The sequence below is a fragment of the Siniperca chuatsi genome, linkage group LG1, assembly GCF_020085105.1.
Source record: "Siniperca chuatsi isolate FFG_IHB_CAS linkage group LG1, ASM2008510v1, whole genome shotgun sequence".
Taxonomy (NCBI): Eukaryota; Metazoa; Chordata; class Actinopteri; order Centrarchiformes; family Sinipercidae; genus Siniperca; species Siniperca chuatsi.
Window position 1 is genome coordinate 20392501 of NC_058042.1, and position 26595 is coordinate 20419095.

Consider the following 26595-nt stretch of genomic DNA (forward strand, 5'->3'; position numbering starts at 1 on the left):
ATATGATTCACTGCAAGATTTGTGGACAATGTCTTTTTTTTTAGTTCTAAGTAAAGGATGGCAAGGACTTACAAACATACATCATAGATAATACAAGATACTTTGCATTTTCTGTGAATTAATGCACCCTGAGTTACAAATTAAGTGATTGTGTTTATGTTTTCTTTTCAGGGGTGATATAGTAATTGTAAAGAGTCCATTTGACCCAAATATGAACATTTGTAAAAGGGTAATTGGATTGGAGGGTGACAAGGTCTGCACAAGTTCCCCATCAGATCTGTTCAAGACCCACACATATGTGAGTATGTTTATGTCATAATGCACAATGTATGTTCATGCTTTTCAGCTGCTCTGTGATTACCTGCTTTACCAAGTGAGGTTCCTGGTGGCAGTTTACTGTTTTGCTTCCAAAAACCACAACTCAGTGTTGTTGTTTTTTGTTTTTTTGGAAGAAAAAAGGTTAAAAAGATACACTAAAATAGAGAATGAATGAAGAATGCGTTTACAACAAAACACTTGATAGTTTGACAGAATCTCTATGCATAATGCAAAACCTTCTGTTTTTGGTTTTCTTTGTGTGTGTGTACCACAGTCTATATACTATCATAGTTGTTTACATTTAGACTGCACACATCCATTTTGTGTCATTGGTCAAAATATCAGCTTTTGACAACACCTATATTTCCTCAGAACAGTGATAAAACCAGAGGGTGAGCAGGGGTTCTGCTGCTGAAACCACTGTCATTGCTTTTCTATTACTACTCTCCCCAACGCCCACAGCTCAGGCCTGCAATCTCTCTGAAGCCTGTTAGAGTTAGTGCCAGCCGAATGGACAGACTGATGGGTGGGCGGAGGTGTGTGTGTGTGTGTGTGTGTGTGTGTGTGTGTGCGCATACGTCCGCAAACCAAAGGTTGCATTTATGTTGCATGTTTCTGAATTTCTTGTGTATTTTATAGACTATGGGCAGACTGTTGAATGAATTCAGTGAAACATAGCATAAGGCCAAGCCTGTAAGTGTCATTCAACAAATCAAATAGGAAGTAAAGAGGTTTCCTCTTCTACTAGCTTCACCTCCACATACAGAGGACTGAACTTGTAATAGGTGACATCATTGCGTTATGATTCGTGATGCCAGGATGTAGTTATAGATGTTTCAGTTTGAGTCATTTTTAAACTTGCCGCTAGGTGGACAACTATTATATTTTGGTTTGTCCATCTAGTTTAGGATAAGGCTTTGGTTTAGGCTTCCATTCATTTTGGATGCTCCTTCACTTTCATCTACTTATATCTTGCAGCTACCTAAACCTAATCAATAGATGACGATACCTTGGTGGCATGTAGTATGTTTCAGGTCACTTTGTAAATCTTCAAAACTGTCCATTCATTCATCTCTTTTCTATAGTCAGTTAATCCCAATCAAGATCATAGGGATCTGATTCACACTAATTATGAATATGGTTTAGTGTATGTATTAGGGATCCACAAATCAGGGTTTCTGAGACTGATTTTAATGGGCTGATTTTGCAATAATGTGATCCTCATAAACCTTATTTGCCTTTGTCAAACAGGAATTTTTAAATTGTGTAGCTTAGTCCAGTTTATTTTAAAAAGGTCAGCCAATGTCTTCATGACATTCTAAACAAAACACATTTATGCATTATTTCTTCAACCATCAATCATACCAGGATAAATGTATCATTCTTTTTGGCTGCGTGTACTGTGGCAACTTGAATCAAATCAACTTTGAGGTTTAAAAACACACAATAATTAACTACAGTTCACACATGTAAGATTCATATTAATCATGGTGTGACAATTCACAATAGTGTATTGTATAATTTAATACAAGGGCCTCTGTTCAGTCAATGCATGTGGTGAATCAAACAGTTCAATGTGTTTTTTGTTTAAAATAGGATTGTAATTAACAAATCTTTTCATCATCAATTAATCTGTTGGGTTTTTTTTGTTTGTTTGTTTTTGTTTTGTTTTATTGAGTAATCAAATACTCGGCAAAAAAGCACAACACAACTTCTAGGAGCCCAAGGTAGCGTCTTCAAATTTCATGCTTTTTCTGACCAACAGTCCAAAACTCAAAGATACTCAGTTTACAATGATCTAAAACAAAGAAAAGCAGCAAATCCTCACATTTGAGAAGATGGAAACAGGATTTTTTGCATTTTTGCTGGATTGAACAACTGAAACGATTTAGTTGATTGTCAAAATTGCTGCAGATTAATTTTCTGTCGTTTGATTGATTTGATTACTGATTGACTATAATCGTTTCAGCTGTAGTTTAGAATATGTTGAACAATACAGTGCTCGTCTATTGTCACCACATCAGACCATTTTTGTTTTTACGCTGCTTTGGTTTTGTGCCACACATGCTGCTGAAATACTTATTTTTGAAAATGTAAAATTCCATAATTTGAAAATGTATTGATTCCTGACACTGTGGCATTGTTTTTAAATGGCCCATGAATTTAGTTACGACATTTTATCTGTCAAATTATTATTTTTAAAACACAGTAAAATTATACAGGGCTGAAAGTGATATTTGTAAACCTCCAACATAAGAACAGGAAACTCTTTGTTCACTAGTACCACACATGTACCTGGATTTTCGTTGGTATCTGGCGATGCAGCAGGAATAGAGAGATGAAGAGCAAAATAAATACTGAAAAATACTTGTTTTCAGGGTGGGACAATTATTTTCTTTTAGACTACATTTATAGACATAAGTAAGTGAGCTTGTACCTTGTTTTTTGTGGCCGACATCTTAAAATATACAGGACATTTTGAATGTGTATTTGTAATAGTTTGCTACTCTAAGCTGTTACAATTGTCAGCTTCACAAACAAAGCAGGTGAGACGCTTGAAATAACCACTACGCTAGTCTTCACAAAGCTGATTATCATTAAGCATTTTTTTATATCATGCAGCCTAATAAATGCTTTCCCATGTTCATCTTTTCAACTCCCAGGAGCACTGGCTTTATGTGACAGCATTTGATATAACTGAGAAAATACCCGCTGTTCACATAAATATTTGGGCTCCCTCAGGGAGTTTTTTTCCCCAGAGGATGTATGTGTTTGTGTGTGACTATTAGGATGGTGTGAGGCATTATGGGTGGACCTGTAAAGATGCATTTTGGAAGGTGGTGTTAGAACCTGTCATCACCTCCTTTTTTGTTCTGACAGACAGGCAGGTCCTCTCCACCCTCAGAGATCCAACAGCAGACTAATTGCCCTGTCACCTTTTAGGAATCATTTCTGTGTCTGAGCTATTGTGTCAAAACAATGACACTTGATCCCTAATATTATAGCAAAGAGGGCGAGAGAGAGAGAGAGAGAGGGTGACAGAGAGAGAGAGATGAAATGTCCCCATAGGTTCTGTTCTTTGCAGTAAAGATAGACAGAGTAATATGGTGAAAGATGACCTCTAAAAGCCTGTATGTATTTAAGCTGAACATAATTCACCACCTCAATCATGTTAACATAATGAGCACTGTAATGGTGTGGCTGTTAAACAACACACCTCCACAGTGAGGAGAGCTCCAGTTTCAGTGCTTCTCGACAAGTCTCTGACAGGTACACAATGCCTCGCATCGACCCAGCCTACAACCGCAGGACGGGTGCAGTCTCTGCCATCCATCACACCAGAGCCGCCAGCAGAGCTGATCAAAGTGACTCCACATTTAAATACTGCAGTTTTGTGTTGGGCCTACCTGGGTCTTGGAAATCCATGTGGTACTGTTTATGTGCTAAAATGACAAATGACTTGCATATCTCCACAGCACCCTGTCTACAGAGAAACACACCATGCAAAAAATCAAGTGAAGTTCATGGTTTTGTGGCTATATACAGGTGCTTGAAACAGCAGTTGTCTTTGAAAAGCAGAGTCAAAGATGGTGAATCTGGTTACACAGCTGCTTTGCATCAACCTAGTTTTAACTCAGAGGTTTGCCTTTGACTTACTATGTTTTTTGTTTTTTTCCCTTGTTCACACACCTGCGACTTGCAAGGTGATATGCATAAGCTTTTATCCTCGTTCTGGCCACAGTACGGCAGGTCAAGTTTCAGACCTCTTCACTTTCTCACTTTTCTGAAATACTGCCCGGTTGATCCTTAAAGCACTTTTGTCTTTACTCGGGTTTGGGTTTCTCTATGAGGTCATTTGTTTTATGGGACTCAAAATCAAAGTGCTGTTATCAATCGGATTGATTGACCTTCTTAGTGGTTTTGCTCAGGCTGGATCCTAAATAGAGCAGAAGTGATGTCAAGAGCAGCCATGAAAAGCTTCCTCATTTTCATGAAAGTAAGTTTGTGTGTGCAGTGGTTTCACCAAATTCCAGACAGATGCTTGAAATTGATTTATCAAACCTCTACATCTTTAGGATGAGCACAACGAAGATTATGCTTCTTTTTTTTTTTTAAGAAGATGAGGAGAAAAAGGGGGTTCTGGCTTGGCAGATGACAAACGGTGGTGTTTCTTTTTCCTGTGCTTGGGAGCCAGCATATGTTACCATGTTAATGAGGTGTAATGGTGGGAATCCAGCATGCTGACATATGGTTCTCAGATGACTCCTTTAATGATATTCATTTGTGTCGTCATTATTCAGTGAGTTGTTTACCTCATGTTAGGTCAACATGTCACTGGCTCATGATTATGTCACATCATCTGTCTCAATTATCGAATATGAAACAAAACGCAGCATCTCACAGTAGGACTGAAGACTCTAACCAGAGAGCCGGCTGATATAGGAATAAGGAACACGAGCAGAGGCGAAGATCTGACTTCACCTCAGTGTGGATAATATTCTGTTTCTTTATTCATGTTATTCTCTTTCCTCCAGAGGACTTTTGCCGTTAAAAAGTTAGGCAACACAAAAATAGACTCGTGGATTGTGATGCCCATTATGACAATATAATGTGTTGTTGATCCTGTCTGCACATATAGGGGGGACAGCGAACTTAATTAGGGCCTTGACAAGCCTACTCTCCTAAAGTGATGAGATTAATCATAATTGGTGTCACTGTGAATTAGAGCCCGCTTGGATGACCGCCCCACTGGCAGGTTGGACCGCGGTGGAGACCCTTGGACACTGCTGCTAGCCGCAGCTTAGCCCTCTGTAGCTCCCTCTTTCCCTCTCTGCCTCTCTCTCTCTCTCTCTGCCCAGCGATCTCAGGCCCCTCTCTTGCTTTGCCCTCCCTTGGTAAGAGGGGCGCAGATCTCAGCCAACAGCCTAATGACCCCGTTTGAAGTTCTTCTAAATCCCTCCCGACCCTGCCCGTTACCCATGACCCCTCTCCTAAGACAGTTCGGGGTTAAAGAGGGACAGGCAGGTTGACGTTAAGACGTTGAGGAGGGAGGGATGGTTTATGCGACTCATTGGGGGTAGGGGGTGGGGTTAAGGTAGATTCTCACTACATTATAGGTCAACTCACTCTTACATGTTAGTGTTAAAGAGTGCTGCAATTTCAGAGATTTGCTTTCTATTTGATTCCTTTGTTTTGGGATAAAACAGTCAACTCTTAATCATTTTTTGCCCCCTTTCCATGTGTGTGTTGATGTTTTTAGGTTCCAAAAGGCCATGTATGGCTAGAAGGGGATAACCTTAGGAATTCCACTGACTCAAGGAGCTATGGCCCAGTTCCCTATGCCCTCATCCGAGGGCGTGTTTGCTTAAAGGTAACAGGGGAGGTGTACTGTATGCTGTCATGTTTTGCTTAAAAAAAAAAAAAAAAAAAAATAGAAATGTGTTCTTTTGATTAAATCTCTCATATGGGCTCTAACGGTGTTAGGTGTTGAGCGCTTGAGTTGAGTGTTTTTAATAGTCCAGTATGGTCATATTAAGCACAATTCAGAGACGTGAGTCAGTTGGAAGTTCAAAGCAAGTGTGTCTGATTTTCCAAAGCCTGGACAACATATTGTCTAGCTTTCCATTCTGCTGTGTTGTCATGTCACTGGATGTCATAGCAACCACGACCCTGGAAACAGGTCAGTCAACCTTCTGTCCATCTGATTGGACAGCGGCACTCCACTGGAGGCCCTATTACGACAGCTGATGAAATAACAAGATCTTCTATGAAGTCAAACACATCATTAAAAGCCATATTAGTGAATGTGTCCAAGAAGTGCTATAAAGTGTTCTACATAATGATTGGAAGTCGTTTATTATGTTATTATGTGAGTCTAATCTCTCTTTTAACCCATTGTTTCTCTGAACTCTTTGTCCTATACAGCTCTGGCCGCCGCATAGTTTTGGGACCCTCAGTGAAAGCCCAACCAGACGGATCATTAAAACGCAGAGTGACTCAGATTAAGTCATTTACTTTGTTTATACTGTATTTTGTTTTCAATCATTTTTGAATAAAGCTGATATTTATTTAAAAATGTATTTTAAAAACTGGTTATTCTTTAATCATGCTGGTGTAACCAGGCTCAGACCCAGTATTTTAAAGGTGCGTTTACATGTTTTAGATTAATTTTACTGTTTTATAACTGACAAGGCCTTGTCATCTGGGGCTTACAGTGTGTTGGCTGTAGCTGTGCAGCACTGTATCAGCGTTGTGTGAGCAGCGAGTAAAGATTAGATTAGATTCAACTTTATTGTCATTACACATGTACAAGGCAATGAAATGCAGTTTAGGTCTAACCAGAAGTGCAATAAGCAAGTGCAGGCTATAAAGTGTGTGCATAAATGCAGGATAGAGCAGTATGGAGAGGCACTGAGCCTTGCGATGTACACATGCCGCCATCTTGGTATAAACTGTATAAGGCTGTGTCTCTGTGGAACGGCTAATGGCAGAGAGTGGGTAGAGGAAAAGATGAGATGCACAAGGTTTATGTTGGGGATCTTTCTTTTAATAAGAAATTAAAAACCAAATCATACCTAACAGTACATATATTGGGATGGCTACATTTGGTTGCATTTAAGTGTTTAATTGGTTTTGAAATGTACCTAAACCACGTATTTGCAGGATGTTTGTACACGTGCTTTAAACGAGGGATATCTGTCTAAGTATACAAACTGTGACTTTAGCTCACATGTCTCATTCCCTTAAAAAAGATGTCATTAATTTCATGTTTACCCTTTCTCAGTATTATGGTAAAACAAAAGCTCTCTTAATGTTTAATATTTCATTAGGCTGCCACGTCAATTGAAAAAATGTTAACATTTCCCATTTAACCATACAATATTAATAAGCACTTAGTAAGGGCCTCGCTCACCACTGAATACATCGTGTGTGTGTGCATGTGTGTGCATGTGTGTGCATGTGTGGAACTGAACCTGAGTCTTACACTCTGTACATTACATGCACTTAAGACAGAGCGTTATTGTCAGCTTTCTGTAGTAACCAAACGTCATGCAAACGTGGTTTCTGTTGATAAACACAGCTACTGTAGATTTCTACTCTAGAAGCTTGACTTCTTGGTCATACATGCGTTTAACCAGGTTTCTAACAGGATTTTTACAGGAGCACATGTGCATGACAGAGACTTAACGGGGGGGTAATGTGGCAGTAGTGTGGAGGGGGGGAAGCATTAGCCGCACGTCATCGTTAATCCAAAATAATTTAATCCAAAATCTGAATAAAACTGAAGCAAAAATAAATGAGTCTAAGTAATGCAGTTTCCACCTCTGAAGAGCAGGTAAAATTCGAACACAAGCACACACAGGAAAAGCTGTTCTCTCTCACTATAGAGCCTAGAGCAGATCGTAGTGATTTAGTGAAAGCTGCAACTCTACAGAAATCTGACCAGAGGGAAAAACTAAGCTGGTTGTGATATCATATTTTTCATCAGCCTGCTGACTCTCACAAAAAGCCCTGCACTGCTGCACATTTCTAAGGTCTGTTCAGACCTTCCTGGACACAGGGACATAACAGCGCATTCACATACTGAGCCGTGGAAGCTCAGCTGGTCACTAACCGAGGCAGAGAGGGACTCTTCTCCTTAGAGCTCCCCAGGGGAAGTGAGTTCCAGGCAGCCGTGGGTCCCTGTCCAGCTGCTTCCTCTGTCTGCATGGGGCCAGAGGGTCAGAGACAAGGCTCCCTGTGACACTGAATTATCTGCCTGAGTGTGATTGTGCCTGCTGGGAGGGACGCTCAAGATTGTGTGAGCGTGTGTATGTGTGCATATGAAAAATATTTATGCAGGGTTTTGCTCCAAGCACATCTTTGTTTCTCAAGGTTTAATATTCATCTGCTGTGTGTCAACACGGTGCCAGTGTTCAGCTGAAGTGCTGACAGAAGTAATCTTAGCATGTCCCTTTAAAGATACTGCCCCATAGAGGGAGCTCTGACTGTGTACTAATGTAACTCAAGCCGTAGTGGATGAAAAACTTTTTATGATTTAAGTACTGTAGAAGGTTAAAGCTAAAGATTGTGGATTCACACCACCTCAGGTGTAGTACAAGTATCCCTGTCTTATTTTTTAGAGAGGCCAGTGTACCCTCAAGTGTTTACTATTTGTTACAATTATGCCTGACCAGACTCTCTTCATATAGTACCTACATTTGAACTGCTTATAACTTGAAGTATACAGATACATCCTGTATGTTGTTCTTGCTGTCATACTTTGAGTTGTGTCAGGAGACCAGAGTTTCAAAGAGATGACCGGGCAGAGGTGTATATCATTATCATGCTGAGTGGGCACAAAGCTGGGAGTGAGGCAGGAAGAGATAGAGATCGGAAGAAACGGACAACAGACAGCTGTGCTGAGCTATGCAGCACCACAGAGTCAGGCTGTGGGATGTCAGCAGGGCTGAGGTGTGTCTGCTGCCTCTGTAAGAGAAGAGGGGGACAGAACCGAATTGTATTGTTCTAATGTTACAACAGTATGTAGTTGTATATCTGAACTATCATGCTCAATGTCTGATGTCATATGGGCATGAAGATTGATCTATTTCATATGAGTAATTACTGTTGCAAAGGAAAGTCCGATTCAGTTGTATATGTAATATAAACACCTACATTACCCACAATACAACTCAACCACCAACACTTTGGTCAGAGATTTGGGTGTGCTAGTAGCAGCTAATGTAGCTTAGCCACTAGCTAGGAGCGGCCTACAGAGGTCTGGTAAGCTCACTTCTTTCTATCTCCACACCTCCAGATTTTTTCCTTTTCTAACTTGGAGTCTTCAGACCCAACCAACACTGACTCAAGTGACATCACTTGAGGCAATTTGTCAGACTTCACACAGCTCCTTCTGGAGTCAAAAAAGGCTTTATACTACTTTTTTCACATATGTTGTGCTCTTCAAGACCTGTAAATAGACTTTGATGTGTAAAATCTGCTGCATTCCCCTTTACGTTTATGGTTCATGCAATAGAAATCCATTACATATAAATTACTGTTAAAGGAGGAGTTTTGGGCCACAGTTTTCTCAGGTTTGGCACTCCTTCACTTTCCATGCCATTTTGCTATAACTCTTGATGTAGTTGAATCGTTTTACTTGGTGTCCAAATCCATTAATTACACTACATTACATACAGTCATTACATTCCCTTTGTTGCTGCTCTGCCACTTTGTGTATGAGCCTTTTAAGACAAGGGTTTCTCTAAACTACTGTAATCATCCTATTGCATAAAGTGACTAAATTAGCACAGCAAATTACCCTGATAAAGTGCTCATTATTAAGTTAATGAACAGTGGCTCTAGGTTTATTGTCTTGGGCTTGTTTTATATTTTTACTAAGAGCCACAGCAATGAGTCAAAAAAGAAGTTACCAGATTTTTGTGAAACAATCAAAGAAGATTTGAGCAGTTTTAATACCAGATTTGGTAAATAGATTTGTGTAGCCTAGATCCGATGAGTTTTTTAAATTGGGGGTCTGCGAGGGCAAGTCATGGGGAATTAAATTAGAAATCCCGCCTTGTGAGTTGTCAAAAAAAGCAAAAAAAAAAAAAAAGCTCCTGGCTTCTGTGCTTGACATGTGCAACGCACCTGAGAAGACTGAAGAGGGCCGTCTGGTCAGTTTTAGAATGCCCAAATGCCTTAAGAATCTCTTACAGTAGCGTTATGATAACCTTAATTGGCTTATATGACAATATGTCAAGCTTGGAACTGTTAATTAGCTTGATATGGTTTAGTTGTTTTGATGTAGCGAACGCTAGCCATCACAATTTGGATGTAACGTTAGGTGTTAACGTTATTTCCATTGAGTCTAACTAGCTACCGTACTTCCATCCATCCATCCATTTTCTTCCGCTTATCCGGGGCCGGGTCGCGGGGCAGCAGTCTAAGCAGGGACTCCCAGACTTCCTTCGCCTCCAGACACTTCCTCCAGCTCCTCCGGGGATCCCGAGGCGCTCCCAGGCCAGCCGAGAGACATAGTCCCTCCAGCGTGTCCTGGGTCTTCCCGGGGCCGCCCCGGTGGGACATGCCCAGAACACCTCCCGAGGGAGGCGCCCAGGAGGCATCCGGATCAGATGCCCTAGCCACCTCAGCTGGCTCCTCTCGACGTGGAGGAGCAGCGGCTCTACTCCGAGCTCCCCGTGTGACTGAGCTCCTCACCCTATCTCTAAGGGAGCGCCCAGCCACTCGGGCGAGGAAGCCCATTTCGGCCGCTTGTATCCGCGATCTTGTCCTTTCGGTCACTACCCAGAGCTCATGACCATAGGTGAGGGCAGGAGCGTGAGATTGACCGATAAATCGAGAGCTTTGTCTTTCGACTCAGCTCCTTCTTCACCACAACGGTCCGATACAGCGCCCGCATCACTGCAGACGCTTGTACCGATCCGCCTGTCAATCTCACGCCCATCCGTCCCTCACTCGTGAACAAGACCCCGAGATACTTGAACTCCTCCACTTGAGGCAAGGACTCCCCACCTACCCAAGAGAGCAAACCACCTTTTTCGGTCAAGAACCATGGCCTCAGATTTGGAAGAGCTGATTCTCATCCCAGCTGCTTCACACTGGCTGCAAACCGTCCCAGTGCATGCTGCAGGTCCTGGTTTGAAGAAGCCATCAGAACGACATCATCTGCAAACAGCAGAGATGAGATCCTGTGGTTCCCAAACCGACACCCTCCGGCCCCTGACTGCGCCTAGAAATTCTGTCCATATAAATTATGAACAGAACCGGTGACAAAGGGCAGCCCTGGCGGAGTCCAACATGCACCGGGAACAGGTCTGACTTACTGCCGGCAATGCGAACACAGCTCCTGCTCCGTTATACAGGGACCGACAGCCCTTAACAAAGGGCCCCGGACCCCATACTCCCAGAGCACTCCCCACAAAGCGCCCGGGGCACACGGTCGAATGCCTTCTCCAGATCCACAAAGCACATGTGGACTGGTTGGGCAAACTCCCATGAACCCTCGAGCACCCGATGGAGAGTATAGAGCTGGTCCAGTTCCAGTACCCTGGAGTAGACCTTACCCGGGGAGGCTGAGAGGTGTGATCCCCTGGACCTCCCTAGGGATCGCATCTTTGTCATCTTTTTCACCCCTGATGAGTTTGCATCATCTGCTTAATTTACTGTGCAACATGATCCTCAAAATAAATAATTTCATCAGTGTATTGCTTTGAGAGGATGCTAATGATGTTTGTTATTATTATTATGATTATTATTTAACTTAGCACAGGCTCCTCATACTTGCCCTTGCTACTGTATTCCCTAAAACTGTTGCACAAACAAAATAAAGGAGTTAAGCAAGAGGAAGATGAGAAATAACTGGAGGGGCAGAGGGGGCAAGAGGGAACTGGAGTGGAGAATAGTTGAATATGGGGCAGAGACAGAAAGACAGGCAGTATCTGTTTGCTTGATTCCTTAGTTCATTTCAGGTTAATTGAATCCTTTAAAAGTGCAGAGACATGTGCAAGAGGAGAGCAGGAGGTAAAGAGAGTAAGAGAACCGTCCATCACTGGTAATGCCCTGGTTTGTTTGTTTTCATATCCATGGTAGAGAATCTGATCCGTCATTAAGAGCAATGGTCTGCAGCCAAATGTCTCTCTCAGTGCTGTCTGCAAACAAAAATATCTCCATCCTAAACACACACCACCAGCAGGAGGTCGCTAATGAAAACTTACAAAGCCTTTTATCAAACTAAACTTTTGCTTGTCAGATACTTAAACTAAGTTGAAGCCATATCAATCACACTGCTGCATGACCAATGTTTCAGTTCTCCTCCTCCTCTCTTTGCTTATTTCTGTTCCGTTGATGCATCCTGTTTTCTTCTTTCACTTTTTCTTCACACTCCTCCTCTCCCATCCACTTGTGTTGCTGTTAGCTGATAAGGGAATTGCTCCTTTCATTGATGGATCCTTTCATTCTCTCCTTTTAATCAAGCCTGTTAGTAGTTCTTAATTAAGACATCACAGTCGCGTTTGATCACTCTTGCTCTTCTGTTTGTGTGTGCGTGTGTGTGTGTGTGGGAGAGAGAGAGAAAGAGAGCATGGAAAAGAGTAGGGATACTCTACCAGTCCCTATTCTGTGTGTGAAGATGACTGAACAGCTTCAATTGGGGCAGATACACCTCCTCCAACTCTGTTCTGCCAGCCCTTGAGGCTTGTGGTGTGTACATCTCCCAAGCCAACAGGCGTCAACCTCCAGAGATCCATACTAGACAGATGGTGTTGGAGGCTGGGTAGGACGGCTATCGAGCTCCCTACTGTCAGTTTGTTGTGATGATCACAAACACCAGGCTGTCAATACTCACAGTCCACTAATCAAAGAGGGGGGAAAAAACAACCCAGCACAAAGACTATCTAGAAGGCAAAACTTAACTTTTGCTGGATTTCATTAAAGAAGTGAGACTATGAACTTCTAAACACCAAAAGTAACACTTGTATATTTGTTCTTGTATTAATACATTGTGTGAATGAAGTCAATAGGAGAGTGAGGCTAAGGAACATTAGGATCCACAAAGCACATGTGGACTGGTTGGGCAAACTCCCATGAACCCTCGAGCACCCGATGGAGAGTATAGAGCTGGTCCAGTGTTCCACGACCGGGACGAAAACCACTCTGCTCCTCCTGAATCCGAGGTTCGACTATCGGATCTAATTCTCCTCTCCAGTACCCTGGAGTAGACCTTACCGGGAGGCTGAGAAGTGTGATCCTCTGTGATTGGAACACACCCTCCGGTCCCCTTCTTATACAGAGGGACCACCACCCCGGTCTGCCAGTCCAGAGGCGCTGTCCCAGACCGCCACGCGATGTTGCAGAGACGTGTCAGCCAAGACAGTCCCACAACATCCAGAGACTTAAGATACTCAGGACGGATCTCATCCACCCCTGAAGCCTTGCCACCAAGGAGCTTGCCAACAACCTCAGTGACTTTGGCCAGGGTGATGGATGAGTCCGCCTCCGGGTCCCAGCCTCCGCTTCCTCTTCGGAAGACGTGACAGCGGGATTGAGGAGATCCTCAAAGTATTCCTTCCACCGTCCGACAACATCCCCAGTCGAGGTCAACAGCTCTCCACCCGCACCGCACACGGTGTTGGTGAAGCACTGCTTCCCCCTCCTGAGCCGTCGGACGGTTTGCCAGAATTTCTTTGAGGCCGACCGATAGTCCTCCTCCATGGCCTCCGAACCTCTCCCAATCCTGAGTTTTTGCCTCTGTGACCGCACGGGCTGCAGCACGCTTAGCCTGCCGGTACCTGTCAGCTGCCTCGGGAGTCCCACGAGCCAACAAGGCCCGATAGGACTCCTTCTTCAGCCTGACGGCATCCCTTACTTCCGGCGCCCACCACCGGGTTCGGGATTGCCGCCGCGACAGGCACCAGAAACCTTGCGACCACAGCTACGAGCCGCCGCATCGACAATGGAGGTGGAAAACATGGTCCACTCGACTCAATGTCCCCAGCCTCCCCGGGATCTGGGAGAAGCTCTCCCGGAGGTGTGAGTTGTAGACCCTGCTGACAGCGGGCTCCGCCAGACGCTCCCAGCAGACCCTCACGATACGCTTGGGCCTGCCAAGTCTGTCCGGCTTCCTCCCTGCCAGCGGATCCAACTCACCACCAGGTGGTGATCGGTTGACAGCTCCGCCCCTCTCTTCACCCGAGTGTCCAAGACACGCGGCGGAGGTCAGATGATACGACAACAAAGTCGATCATCGACCTCCGCCTAGGTGTCCTGGTGCCACGCGCACTGATGGACACCCTTGTGCTTGAACATGGTGTTAGTTATGGACAAACTGCAACTAGCACAGAAGTCCAACAACTGAACACCACTTGGGTTCAGATCAGGGGCCGCTCCTTCCGACACCCCTCTCCAGGTGGCACTGTCGCTGCCCACGCAGGCGCTGAAGTCCCCCAGTAGAACAACGGAGTCCCCGGGCGGTGCACTGTCTAGTACCTCTCCCAGGGACCCCAAGAAGGCCTGGTACTCTGCACTGCCGCTCGCCCATAGGCCGCCACAACAGTGAGAGACCTGTCCCCACCCGAAGGCGGAGGGACGCGACCCTCTCGCTCACCGGGTAAACTCCAACACGTGACGGCTGAGCTGTGGGGCTATGAGCAGGCCCACACCAGCCCGCCGCCTCTCCCGCAGGCAACGCCAGAGAAATGGAGCGCCCAGCCCCTCTCGAGGAGACGGGTTCCAGAGCCCAGGCTGTGCGTGGAGGCGAGGCCGACTATATCTAGCCGGTAACGCTCAACCTCCCGCACAAGCTCAGGCTCCTTCCCCAGCGAAGTGACATTCCATGTCCCTAGAGCCAGTTTCTGTGTCCGGAGATCTGGTCGCCGGCCCCTGCCTCGGCTGCCGCCCAGATCTCTCTGCACCGGCCCCACGGATCCTCCCGCGGGTGGTGGGTCCACGGGAGGACGGCCCCACGCCGCTCCTTCGGGCTGTGCCCGGCCGGGCCCGTGGGGAAAGGCCCGGCCACCAGGCGCCGCCGTCCGAGCACCCACCCCGGGCCTGGCTCCAGGGTGGGGCCCCGTAGTAGCGCCAATCCGGCGACGAAACTGGCCTTGGTTGAAAATTCATAGGGGCTTCTGAACCGCTCTTAGTCTGACCCGTCACCCTGGACCTGTTTGCCATGGGTGACCCTACCAGGGGCATAAAGCCCCAGACAACATAGCTCCCAGGGTCATTCGGGTACTCAAACCCCTCCACCACGTTAAGGTGGCGGTTCAAGGAGGAGAGCTTGTTATTCCAAATTCTGCTTGTATAATGTTACAGCTCTGGGACTACACATTTAACTAACATTCCCAATTTGCCAATAATTACAACATAAGCTTAGCTCCTCAGGCAAAGTGCTATCTTTACGTTAAACACCAACACCACCCCTCACCACCCCCCCACACACACGCACAAACACACGAGATGTGTATATCCTATATCCTCATGCTAAAATAAACTGTAAATCCAAATTTTAAAGCTGATATTTAAAAAAAAAAAAATCTTCCCAGAGAGGCATGCCCCTGGACCTCCCCTAGGGGATCGCATCTTTGTCATCTTTTTCACCCCTGATGAGTTTGCATCATCTCCTTAATTTACTGTGCAACATGATCCCTCAAAATAAATAATTTCATCAGTGTATTGCTTTGAGAGGATGCTAATGATGTTTGTTATTATTATTATGATTATTATTTAACTTAGCACAGGCTCCTCATACTTGCCCTTGCTACTGTATTCCCTAAAACTGTTGCACAAACAAAATAAAGGAGTTAAGCAAGAGGAAGATGAGAAATAACTGGAGGGGGCAGAGGGGGCAAGAGGGAACTGGAGTGGAGAATAGTTGAATATGGGGCAGAGACAGAAAGACAGGCAGTATCTGTTTGCTTGATTCCTTAGTTCATTTCAGGTTAATTGAATCCTTTAAAAGTGCAGAGACATGTGCAAGAGGAGAGCAGGAGGTAAAGAGAGTAAGAGAACCGTCCATCACTGGTAATGCCCTGGTTTGTTTGTTTTCATATCCATGGTAGAGAATGTGAACCAAAAGTAACACTGCTGCATTTCTCTGACAGCCAAATGTCTCTCTCAGTGCTGTCTGCAAACAAAAATATCTCCATCCTAAACACACACCACCAGCAGGAGGTCGCTAATGAAAACTTACAAAGCCTTTTATCAAACTAAACTTTTGCTTGTCAGATACTTAAACTAAGTTGAAGCCATATCAATCACACTGCTGCATGATTTCAATCATGTTTCAGTTCTCCTCCTCCTCTCTTTGCTTATTTCTGTTCCGTTGATGCATCCTGTTTTCTTCTTTCACTTTTTCTTCACACTCCCTCCTCTCCCATCCACTTGTGTTGCTGTTAGCTGATAAGGGAATTGCTCCTTTCATTGATGGATCCTTTCATTCTCTCCTTTTAATCAAGCCTGTTAGTAGTTCTTAATTAAGACATCACAGTCGCGTTTGATCACTCTTGCTCTTCTGTTTGTGTGTGCGTGTGTGTGTGTGTGTGGGAGAGAGAGAGAAAGAGAGCATGGAAAAGAGTAGGGATACTCTACCAGTCCCTATTCTGTGTGTGAAGATGACTGAACAGCTTCAATTGGGGCAGATACACCTCCTCCAACTCTGTTCTGCCAGCCCTTGAGGCTTGTGGTGTGTACATCTCCCAAGCCAACAGGCGTCAACCTCCAGAGATCCATACTAGACAGATGGTGTTGGAGGCTGGGTAGGACGGCTATCGAGCTCCCTACTGTCAGTTTGTTGTGATGATCACAAACACCAGGCTGTCAATACTCACAGTCCACTAATCAAAGAGGGGGGAAAAAACAACCCAGCACAAAGACTATCTAGAAGGCAAAACTTAACTTTTGCTGGATTTCATTAAAGAAGTGAGACTATGAACTTCTAAACACCAAAAGTAACACTTGTATATTTGTTCTTGTATTAATACATTGTGTGAATGAAGTCAATAGGAGAGTGAGGCTAAGGAACATTAGCCTGCCTTTGGCCTTGGTGTTTTCCCCCCCTAAAGGCAGTCAACACTATTAGTGTTTCTTCCCTCTAATGGTGCGGGTGGGAATGTGTGTGTGTACGGGGTGGGGGGGGGCTCTGCTGCACATACAGTACACTTACAGAGGGTCCTAATGGAAAGCTATGGGACATCTATCCTCAGGCAAGCAGTGATGCATAGAGGGTGAGGGGGGGGAGGGCAGGGGGATGACAGAAGCCTTAGTATGACAGGCCTGACCTATATCCTCTTTTGCTTAATAGAGAGAGGGAGAGAGTAATTGTCAGATACACATTTGCAGTTAGGAGCGCTCTCTTTCTGGATAGTGTTTTCTGTGGTCGATATAGGGCAGGAAGCGAGGGTATGGAGTTTCCCTCATCTCTTCAGTTTCTTAGGAAATTTGTTTGTCACATTTGGAAAAGACCCAAGTTAATAGGACAAGCCTTGTCTCAAGTTCATCCTGATTTGTCACAAAAAATGTGTCATTGGCATGATCATAAGTCTAATGGCTGCATTACTGAAGCAAACTAAACTGTGTGTCTGTCTTTCTCTCTGATGGTCAGTCACTTAGTCGGTTGTGTGTGTTTGTGAGTGAGAGAGATTAAGGTACACTGTGTGTGTGTGTGTGCGCGTGCGTGTGTGGTCCCCCTGGCATGTCCTGGATCCTGTAGCAGGATACGCAGCCCTTTCTGCCTGGTTTACTGATGGGTGCTGTTCCAGACAATTTAGCAAAGGAAACTATGCACAGCAAATATAAACAGGCGCAGACTGATCCAGGCAATAACAAACAGAGCAAACACAAAGAAACACACAAACACATAGTAATTATCATACATGAAGGGCATGGATGAGTACGTACCACGTGGATGATTCAAAGAGCAAAGAGCTTGACTTTCTGTGCTATAAGCTCTTGAAGTCGAATTAGAGATTGATTGGTATCAGAAAGGCTGAAGGCATAAAGCAAACATATTGTCCTGCTAAGTCTGATGACACTTTGCCATCCACCCGAGTCCCCTCTCTTATTCCTATACAGTCACTCTCTCTGCTACCCCATTTTCTAGCTACAAGCTGAAGATTCTCCTCTCTAGATTAGCGCTCGCAGCTTCCCCTTCTCTCAACAAGCAGTCCATTTGCCCCTAAGGTAGAGGAGGGCAGGGGCAAAGAAAGGGAGAAGAGAAAGAATGAAAAAAGAGAGGTCAGGATGGAAAACAACTTAGATCCTTGGAGCGGGGATTGGGTCCTGAGTGGTGACGGAGAGCTGGCATGGGGAAGCAGAGCATTGCGTGCGTGTGTGTTTGTGTTCCTCTTCGGTCACTGTAGTTCAAAAGCTGAACCGCGTCCAAGGTTTGGTAATGATGCAGCCAGCCACAACAGACTACAATAACCAACAGTCTATGGCTGGCCAATTACTGTCCACCACAATTATATTTCCAATTCAGAGGTAACAGGGGAAAGTGGCCCAACTCAACTAATCATTTCGAGCAATTACTTTTAAAACTAATTAGAATGTCAGGTTTGGCTGTTCGTGCCTGAGCTTGGGGGAGGTTTTTGTTTGTGTTTTTGTTGCTGTTTTCACTTTGTCAAATGGGTGGACTTGAAAGGAGGGACCAGGAGGAGGGGGCAATATCAGCAACAGTGCAAGCCAAACATCAACCACAGCCATGGATTGAGAGACTTGGTCATTATGGGAGTTTGGTGAGTTCGGGGGAATCCATTGTGTAAGAGAAAATGCTGTGTTCATGCTGTTGATGCCAGGCACTTTGCTAGACTGGTAACATTAGTTCTTGGTGATGTCAGCTGAAATGCTGTGAGAGAGCAAGCAGTCCACAGATCTGTCGAGCCTCTGAACTGTAGAGAGAGAGGGGGAGGGATGTGAAGGACACACTTTGTCATAGAACATGATCAATCTGTGTTGGTTGCAGTTTTAAAAAAATGAAGACTTTAATTGAATTCAAGACAAGTTGAATGAAAAGAAGGGTTGCAGTCTGAGTTATACTGCAAAGATCATCAGTAGATTTGAGAAGATCAGAAAGTATGCACTTTACATAGAGATAATTCAATATTATCGTTTACTAACTTTAAGTTGATTAGTATCATGATGATGTGATCAGATTGTGTTGTGTTGCAAATATTTGTTGTCAGAATTAATTATTTCTTGCAAATTGTAATGAAAACTTTCTTTAAGGTAAATAAAAGTGGAATAAAAGTGGAGCATCAGGTAGATTATTTTATGTGATTTTGCATACATTTGCAATATTGTCATGTTTCATTCTGGGAAATACAATCATATATGTGGCAATATAGTCATACAAATTAATATTGTCCAGCCCTTCATAGAGAAAAACTGAGCAAGTCGCTGAGTTACTAAACAAACAGTGAGAATGGACATCTTGAGAGATGTATGAAGTCAATACTATAGGGCACATTCATATAACAAATTAAGCGTGGGATAAACCACCAAAAACACGGTTTAGTCAAATATATTCATCTTAAACCCAAAAATCCTAAATAGATGGGTAAACAACATGACAGGTTTGCGAGTTTGTATAGAAGTTAACTAAAAAGAATTAGTGTGCAGCATGTAATAACTCTGATTACTTTCCACAGAAAACTGTTGTACTGTATGTATTTATTTAATTGACTCAGAAGTTCTGTATTACATGCAGTATGCAGATTTAACAGACATGCTGTACAACTGACCAAAACCGTTTAAAGGACCATTTCCAAAAGTTGCTGCTTAAAAATATGATAGCAGTGTGTGGGTGCATGTTGAATGTTTGTGTGTGTGTGTGTGTGTGTGTGTGTGTGTGTCAATGTTTCCAATCGGAAAATCTGCAAGATGGGCTGTGTTATATTTTTTATGAGTCTTGGGGTTTCTTTTTATACCATACCACTCTTAGACACGCATATACCTGCCATACATACAGCTGGTTAAGACACACACATGCACACACAGTGACTTGTAAATGTAAAAAGCTTGCTTTAAAAAGAAGTGGACGGTCCACCTCAACGATTCATCTGATAATGCACAGCAGGGTTTGGCAACTCACGCAAAGTCTAGTAGACACATGTAGTTATTAAATGTAGATTATTCCAACATTAAACATTGTTTTGTTTTATACGATTAATATGATCAAATAACTTATATTGTACCCTAATGAATGCCAAATGATAATTAAAATGTACATAATACATACAGTGTTAATGCTATCAGGCATGTGGACAGAGACTGTTCACATTGATGAACAGCGGTTGATCTTTATTTTCCCACTACAATCTAATATTGTACAGTATATACAATCTTCCTGGTGATTCAGTCACCTGTCACAAAGGAGTGTGATAATTATTCTTCTTTCTTTTCATGTCCATCATGACAAATTTACTGTAGGTCTTACAATATTTTTTTTTAAATCCTAGACATTTTCATTATTCAGTGTTTGTTTTGGGCCATGAGTGTCCAAATACACACACACACACGTGTTCTACACAAACACACAAAAATGCCTCTGGTAGTTGTCATAACAGACCACCCCTGATGGAGTGATGTCTCATTAATAGATGGCTTGCAGCAACAGAAGGGCGTTACCTCTCCCACTTTTACTGGGCCATGGGGACAGTTCTGCTTTTATCATCAAGCAAGTGTTGTCCTCCCTGGTCCATCGCTCAGACACATTCAGAACAAGTCAGCAAGTTTCTGTCACAATACAACAAAATATAATGTTTTTAGTACCCATTTCTGTTAAGCATGTAATTTTAAGGCACATTACTATGACAGTATAGTTAACAAGTTATCATCAGTCAAGGGATTTGAATCTATTACACTCTTCTGTAAAGACAACAACTAATTTCCCCTGTTAGATCACTGCCACACCCTAATTGACCAGACATTTCAGTAAATTCAGCATTAAAGCATGGAGCAAAATAAAGCTATTTAGCCAGAATACTCTGGCTGTGTATGTGTGCTAGTGTTATGGTTTTATTATGATTTTAATATGGACTCTTGGGAGAGTAGCCTTGAGCTAAAAGAGATCCAAACAAACAAACAAACAATGTCAGAGAAAACATACAGTGATGGAGTGATGAATGATAAATTTCCACAAATTAGCATAATGAATTCAGATTTCCTTCTATAAAACCAGACATTCAAAATCACAAAATATCTGACAGTCCACATGACACCTTTCAATCTGATGCCATGTAAGAAATTACCACAAAACCAATGTTTTATCACTTTGTTATGTTCAAATTATACTTTGTTTAGAAAAACATATGATGAATGTTATAATGACTCTGTAGAGGTACTCTTTACTTACTTTCACACTTTCCTCCCACAAGAGGATTTTGTTTTTGCAGCAAGGCAGCATAAAAACACAAAACGCAAGCATAATAAAAACACTTGAAAACATTGTTGCAAACAGTGCTGGCACCACAGTATACATGCAATACAGGATATAATAAAAGGTCCATGTGATAAAAGGAAACTAAGACTACAACAATAAAAGTAGAGATAAAATGTGCTTATTGCACATGGAATAGGGGAAAACTTGAACCTGTTGCACCTCATTTTTGTCAACCTGTGTCTCTGATTAAAGTGGAGAAATTAAGTTCTCTTTCTTAGATTTTGGCTACAAATGTTATTCAGCATTTTTCTTCAGGTTGGCACTTGCATCAATTTATTGTTTAAAACATCACTCACAGAGTTTCCTGTTAATTCCTTGTTCTTCTTTCTTCCATGCAGCTTATTTTGTTTTTGTTTTTGTTTTAGAATTGATGGATGGATGATCTAGACACAAAGTTACAAATTAAACAAATTGAGAGGGGAATGCACTTTATTCTCATAACAATTTGTTTCATGCCATTGCACAATCGTGTAATTATCATTGTGGTAATTACTAATTGGGTAAAAGGGATCCACAATTGTTATTTGTTATCTAATGCACTAGGGGACGAGAGGAAAAATTGTTGGACAGAATGTTCTGATGTTTGTTTTCTACTTTTGTGTGGCTGTTGTCTTTGCTGATACACAATTAGCTGACCCATTAAAATGCCTTATTATTTACAGTTACACATCTGTAATTGATGTTTGTCGTCATTGGTGCCCCTGACCAATCCTTGTCAGAGCATCATGCCCATTATGTTCACTGCGAGGATCTCCAGGCTGGAGAACTGAATCAGAGTTTTGTGGAGTGTGCACACTGTGAAGGAGAGGAGTCGAGATGGAAGAAAGAGAGACACATAGAGAGGAGGGGCAGTAGCAACCAAAAGTGGAAAAAGAGGAGAGGTACTTTGATTGACAGTTGTCTGGCTTGGTGCCTGCTGAGGTTGTTCCCCCCGTCGACTACTATTATCAGCAGAAGGACTTCCCCATCGCCTTGGCAGGGACTGAGTCACCCCTCTCCCCTGGAGGATGCTATCCCATTTGGGAGGAGATGAATAGGGGTCCCCTCACTCCGTATGAGGTCTCTGTGGACAGAATCTTTACAGAGGGAGCACAGTGGAGTAAACAGGCTTTATGTCAACACCAGCATCTCTGTAGAAAACACACTGCCTCATAGCAACTACTGGCCCTCCAATAGTTGGGTTTCAAAATGGTCCATTTGGGGAATTTGTCTGTGATGTTGCTGTGGAAGAAGAGCCCATCTAAATTATTGTCCTCCACTTTTTGAATATTTTTAATTTTGTTCTGATTTAAATATGACAAATAGTATAGGATACTCTCTGAGACATTACACAAACATTTTCACATAAAAACAATAACGACTTAATATTTGGAATAATACATTACAAATGTACTTAATGCGTTTTTGTTTGTTGGTTGTTGACTTCCAACTAGTGTTTACAGTTTATCCACCTGTGGATTTACAGCAACACTATTGTCAGCTGTGGTTCAGAAGCAGAAATTACAACAGTTGTCTGTCACTATAAGGTTTAGCTAAGCTTAAAAGGTATGACATCTTGAAATTAATCTTGGAATTAAAGTGTGGTGAGGGGATGTGGGACTACACAGTAGCAGAGCAGCTCTCATGTTCATACTGAATGAATCACTACGGCATAAATTTAATATGTTTTTCAAAAAAATGGTCAGCATTAGTCATGCAGTTATGGTAATTAAAAACTATTTGAGCGATTTTGACATGTAACTGATGGAACAGCTTGTCACGACATTTGTCCCTTGCTTTAGCATTTAAAGCTGCGTGTCTGAGAGTATTTGAGGTGCACGGTTAATTTCTAAAGGAATGCAGACAGCTCACAGACAACACACTGACAGCTGCACTGTTGGGTGATTGGCATGTTCAATGTACTGTGTGTAATACAAGTAAATCCTTCACTTAGGCAGGTGTGTGTGTGAGTGTGTGTGACAGAGAGAAAGAGAAAACATAAGAGATGCAGAGAGAAAGAAAGCGTGTGTGCAGGTGTCATGGACAGGTTTATTAAATTTTGCTCTTATGACAACATCCCTGCAGCTGTGGGTGTGGACAGCCTCTTGACTCGCCCTTAAATTTACATGTTGTTCTTTCTTACTCTTGGATCAACAGTGAACAGGCTACCAGGAGGGAAAGTCTCAGGCAGGACACATGTGAGCACAGACGGCTACAGTTTGAAGTCCATATCTAATATTAACACATATATGATTTTCCTCCATTGAAGAGCCATCTGGGTAAATGGTGACGCTTTTATCTGCAGCACTGTGGCCTAATGTGTTTAGTGAGCGTGATAAATCCCCGGTGAGAAACTAAAGAGATGTATTATACACTTTATGTACATCGGGACACCTGAACCAACTCACCTACACTGCCATCCCAGCTTTCAGCCTGCAGCAGCCTATAGCTGATCATATTTGGATCATGAAGCAATCCCCCACACACACACACACACACGCATGCACACGAGCACACTTCACTTCTTCACTCTCAATTTAACCCTGGTGTGTGATGTGATGGGGCCCATGGTTAGGCTCCTTGCGGGTGTTAATGGCCAATGGAGCAGATATCGTAATGAGTGATCAATCTAGTTGCTTGCCGTCACAGCAACCCATCAGCCGAAGATCTGGATGCATATTTAATGTTTATTTTTTACAGATCTCGTTTAAGCGGACCTGTTCGTAAAGCAAAGTCTTTGAAAAGGTGGCGAGGTCCATGTGAAGCCAGCGTCTGCCTGACAGAATCGAACATGTTCTCCCTGGATCTCTAAGAAGTGATACACTTCTTTTTAATGAAGAAGCAGAACATTCTTGCCTCTGTGAATGATAATGAGGTAATTATTATGATCTGTTGAAACTATCTTACAATTAACAATAAAGCTTGCAAAAGGTGCATAACATCAATTAAACAAGACCCCGCCCAAAAAATGTGGCAGGAGATGAAAGAGACATATAATGTCAGGATAGGAACGCATGAGGGGAATCACTGCAACCCTGGGAGATCAAAAAAGAGGAGAGTCGCTGAGAGTGTCTGCTTTTAAGTACCTCAATCATGCACCTGTCACTCCGTTTCCTCACGTAGACATCGGTGTTTACCAAAATGAGGGCTGACAGAAGACATCAGTGCTGGTTTGTGTGCAAACAGCTTGTGTGGACAGCCTCATGGAGCCAGCTACACTGATGCCTTTTTTTTACAGTCATGCAAGATCCCATTTAAGGCTATTTTAAAGGGGAGAAACTTTCACTTGTCAGGAAGTCCTTTTGTGTCAGTTTGCTGAAACAGCATGTGTACAAGACATATTTGCACTATACGTGCATGTAGTGCTAATATGTAACAGTTCCCCTACCATGCCTTAGTGGCAGGCTAATTATAATTATTATCTCAGGCCAGTGAAATACAGTATGAAACACATGAAGTATATTGGTATGTTGAAATAACCCTGAATACATTTGCAATGGAACCCCCATTTCCGAAAGCTCAACAATTGCAGCATCATGCATCCCAAGTCACCCGAACAAAGTCTGAAAGCAGGTTTCAGGCAAGGCTGGTTCCAATTCAACTGTGATAAATGGGCAGATAAGACAATCAGTGCACACCGTGACACAGTGCACTGTTAGCTGTCAGACCAGCACTCTGCTGGGGAGTCCAGGTGCACCCACATTCCTGCAGCCAAGGAAGGAGGGAAAAGCAAGGACACAAGGAGGGGCCTGCAGTTGAGAAACCTGTACCTGTGTGAAGTGGTGAGTTGGCCAGATACCTAAATACCATTTGCCAATGACTGACAAATGTAAACTGTGTGCTTGGCTAGCTGAAGAGTGTATGAATGGGGCAGTCTGTTTGAAATGCTTCTGGTGTATTGTTGTGGGAAATGTGTACATGTGTACATGATTCACTGTCTCCAAAGGGTGCCAAGTCACAGCAGGGGAATGCCCACGTTGCACTTCTCTCATCTCCAGGATACAATAATGAGTCTAATTGTGTGTTTGCACTTGCACACATCGTGCGGCTGATATTGCCTCTCTTTTCTAGCTCACTCTCAGCGTCGGAACATGTGCTGCTCTGCACGCAAAGCTCCAACCAACCTCCAACCAAAACACCTTGCTCCATATAACATGAGAGATGCACACACACTAGAGCCTGACAAAAATATTTCAATGTAGATGACTTCATAGTTGTGGTGATGCTGCTTTTATTGCCCTCAGCACTGGGATGGTTTCACCTTTGTGTCATGTACAGGAACTACTGTGTCTTCTTGAAGAAATTTTTTTTTTTTTTTTACATTGGACAGAGATTTAATGGAAAGAGATACAATATTTGTTTTAGTCCACAAGGTCAGCTGGGAGTTTTTTTCAAACAACATTAACTGGTGATACATTCACATAACATTGGTAAAAAGATGCTTTCCTGTTAATATACAGTCCAATAGATGTTGTGGGTTTTGTGTAAATATGGATTTATCTGAATAACAACTTAAGCTTTTATGCAGGATCAAATATGCACAGAATGACCCTGTGGCAACGTCTGGGACATGGAATATTTTATGTAGCACTGAATATTTTGTGCTGCATTGAGAGGAAGATGATCAGCTTTTAGCAGCAGTCATAGTATTCTGCTGTGGATGAAGGCTGTTGAGATTTTTTTTGTGGAGTTGTACAAGCTGAAGAACAGAGAATGGTTTAAGAGGTTGATATGACAATACTGCCACCTAGAGGTGTGGGGAGGAAAGAGGCAGGAGCACAAGACTGACCATATCCTCATTCATTCTTGCTGCAGTTGATGACAAAGGCCAGTGCTCAACTAAATACATGTATAGCTTCCATTTCACAGTATTAACACTATACCATCAGTATGAATTTGAGGCTTTATTTGTGCATGTGTGCATTTGTGTGCACCTGCATGTGTTCACCTCTCTGTTGTGGTTATCAAAAGGATAGGAAAAGGCATCTCTGGCTGCATTATGGTTACATCAGGTGGGTCATCCACCGAATGTCATCTCCATTTAATCCCATCTGGCCTGCAGAAGTAACCCGGCACATGCTGACCTGCTCTCATTTGCTGTCAGAGAGACAGAGATGCGGGACATGACTATAAAGAAACGGAGAAGCAGAGGAAGAGAGAGGGCTCACCTGTGAACCAGAAATGCCCCGTTCAGGTGGGACCTGTTTTGACCTGTTGCCATAGGGACCTTAATGTACGAGGTGGGGGGAGTGGCCATCTGGTGTGTGTTTATCAGTGTATGTGTGTGCTTCTGTTTATGTAGTTATCTAAAGGCATTAATAGGCCAATGGATTTTTCAAGCAGCTGTTACAATAAATAAT

The 26595-nt window shown here is 43.1% G+C and overlaps 1 protein-coding gene across 2 annotated transcripts in view; it reads left to right on the forward strand.

Annotated features, from left to right (window-relative positions):
* The window catches only part of immp1l (inner mitochondrial membrane peptidase subunit 1), a 17078-nt gene extending 10680 nt beyond the window's left edge, over positions 1–6398 (forward strand). For both annotated transcript variants that reach the window (XM_044209466.1, XM_044209475.1), the window contains exons 4-6: positions 172–298; positions 5579–5689; positions 6244–6398. In XM_044209466.1, the coding sequence (XP_044065401.1) occupies positions 172–298; positions 5579–5689; positions 6244–6324 (319 nt within the window). In that variant the 3' untranslated portion in view covers positions 6325–6398. The remainder of the gene's footprint in view (positions 1–171; positions 299–5578; positions 5690–6243) is intronic.
* The last annotated feature ends 20197 nt before the right edge of the window (positions 6399–26595 follow it).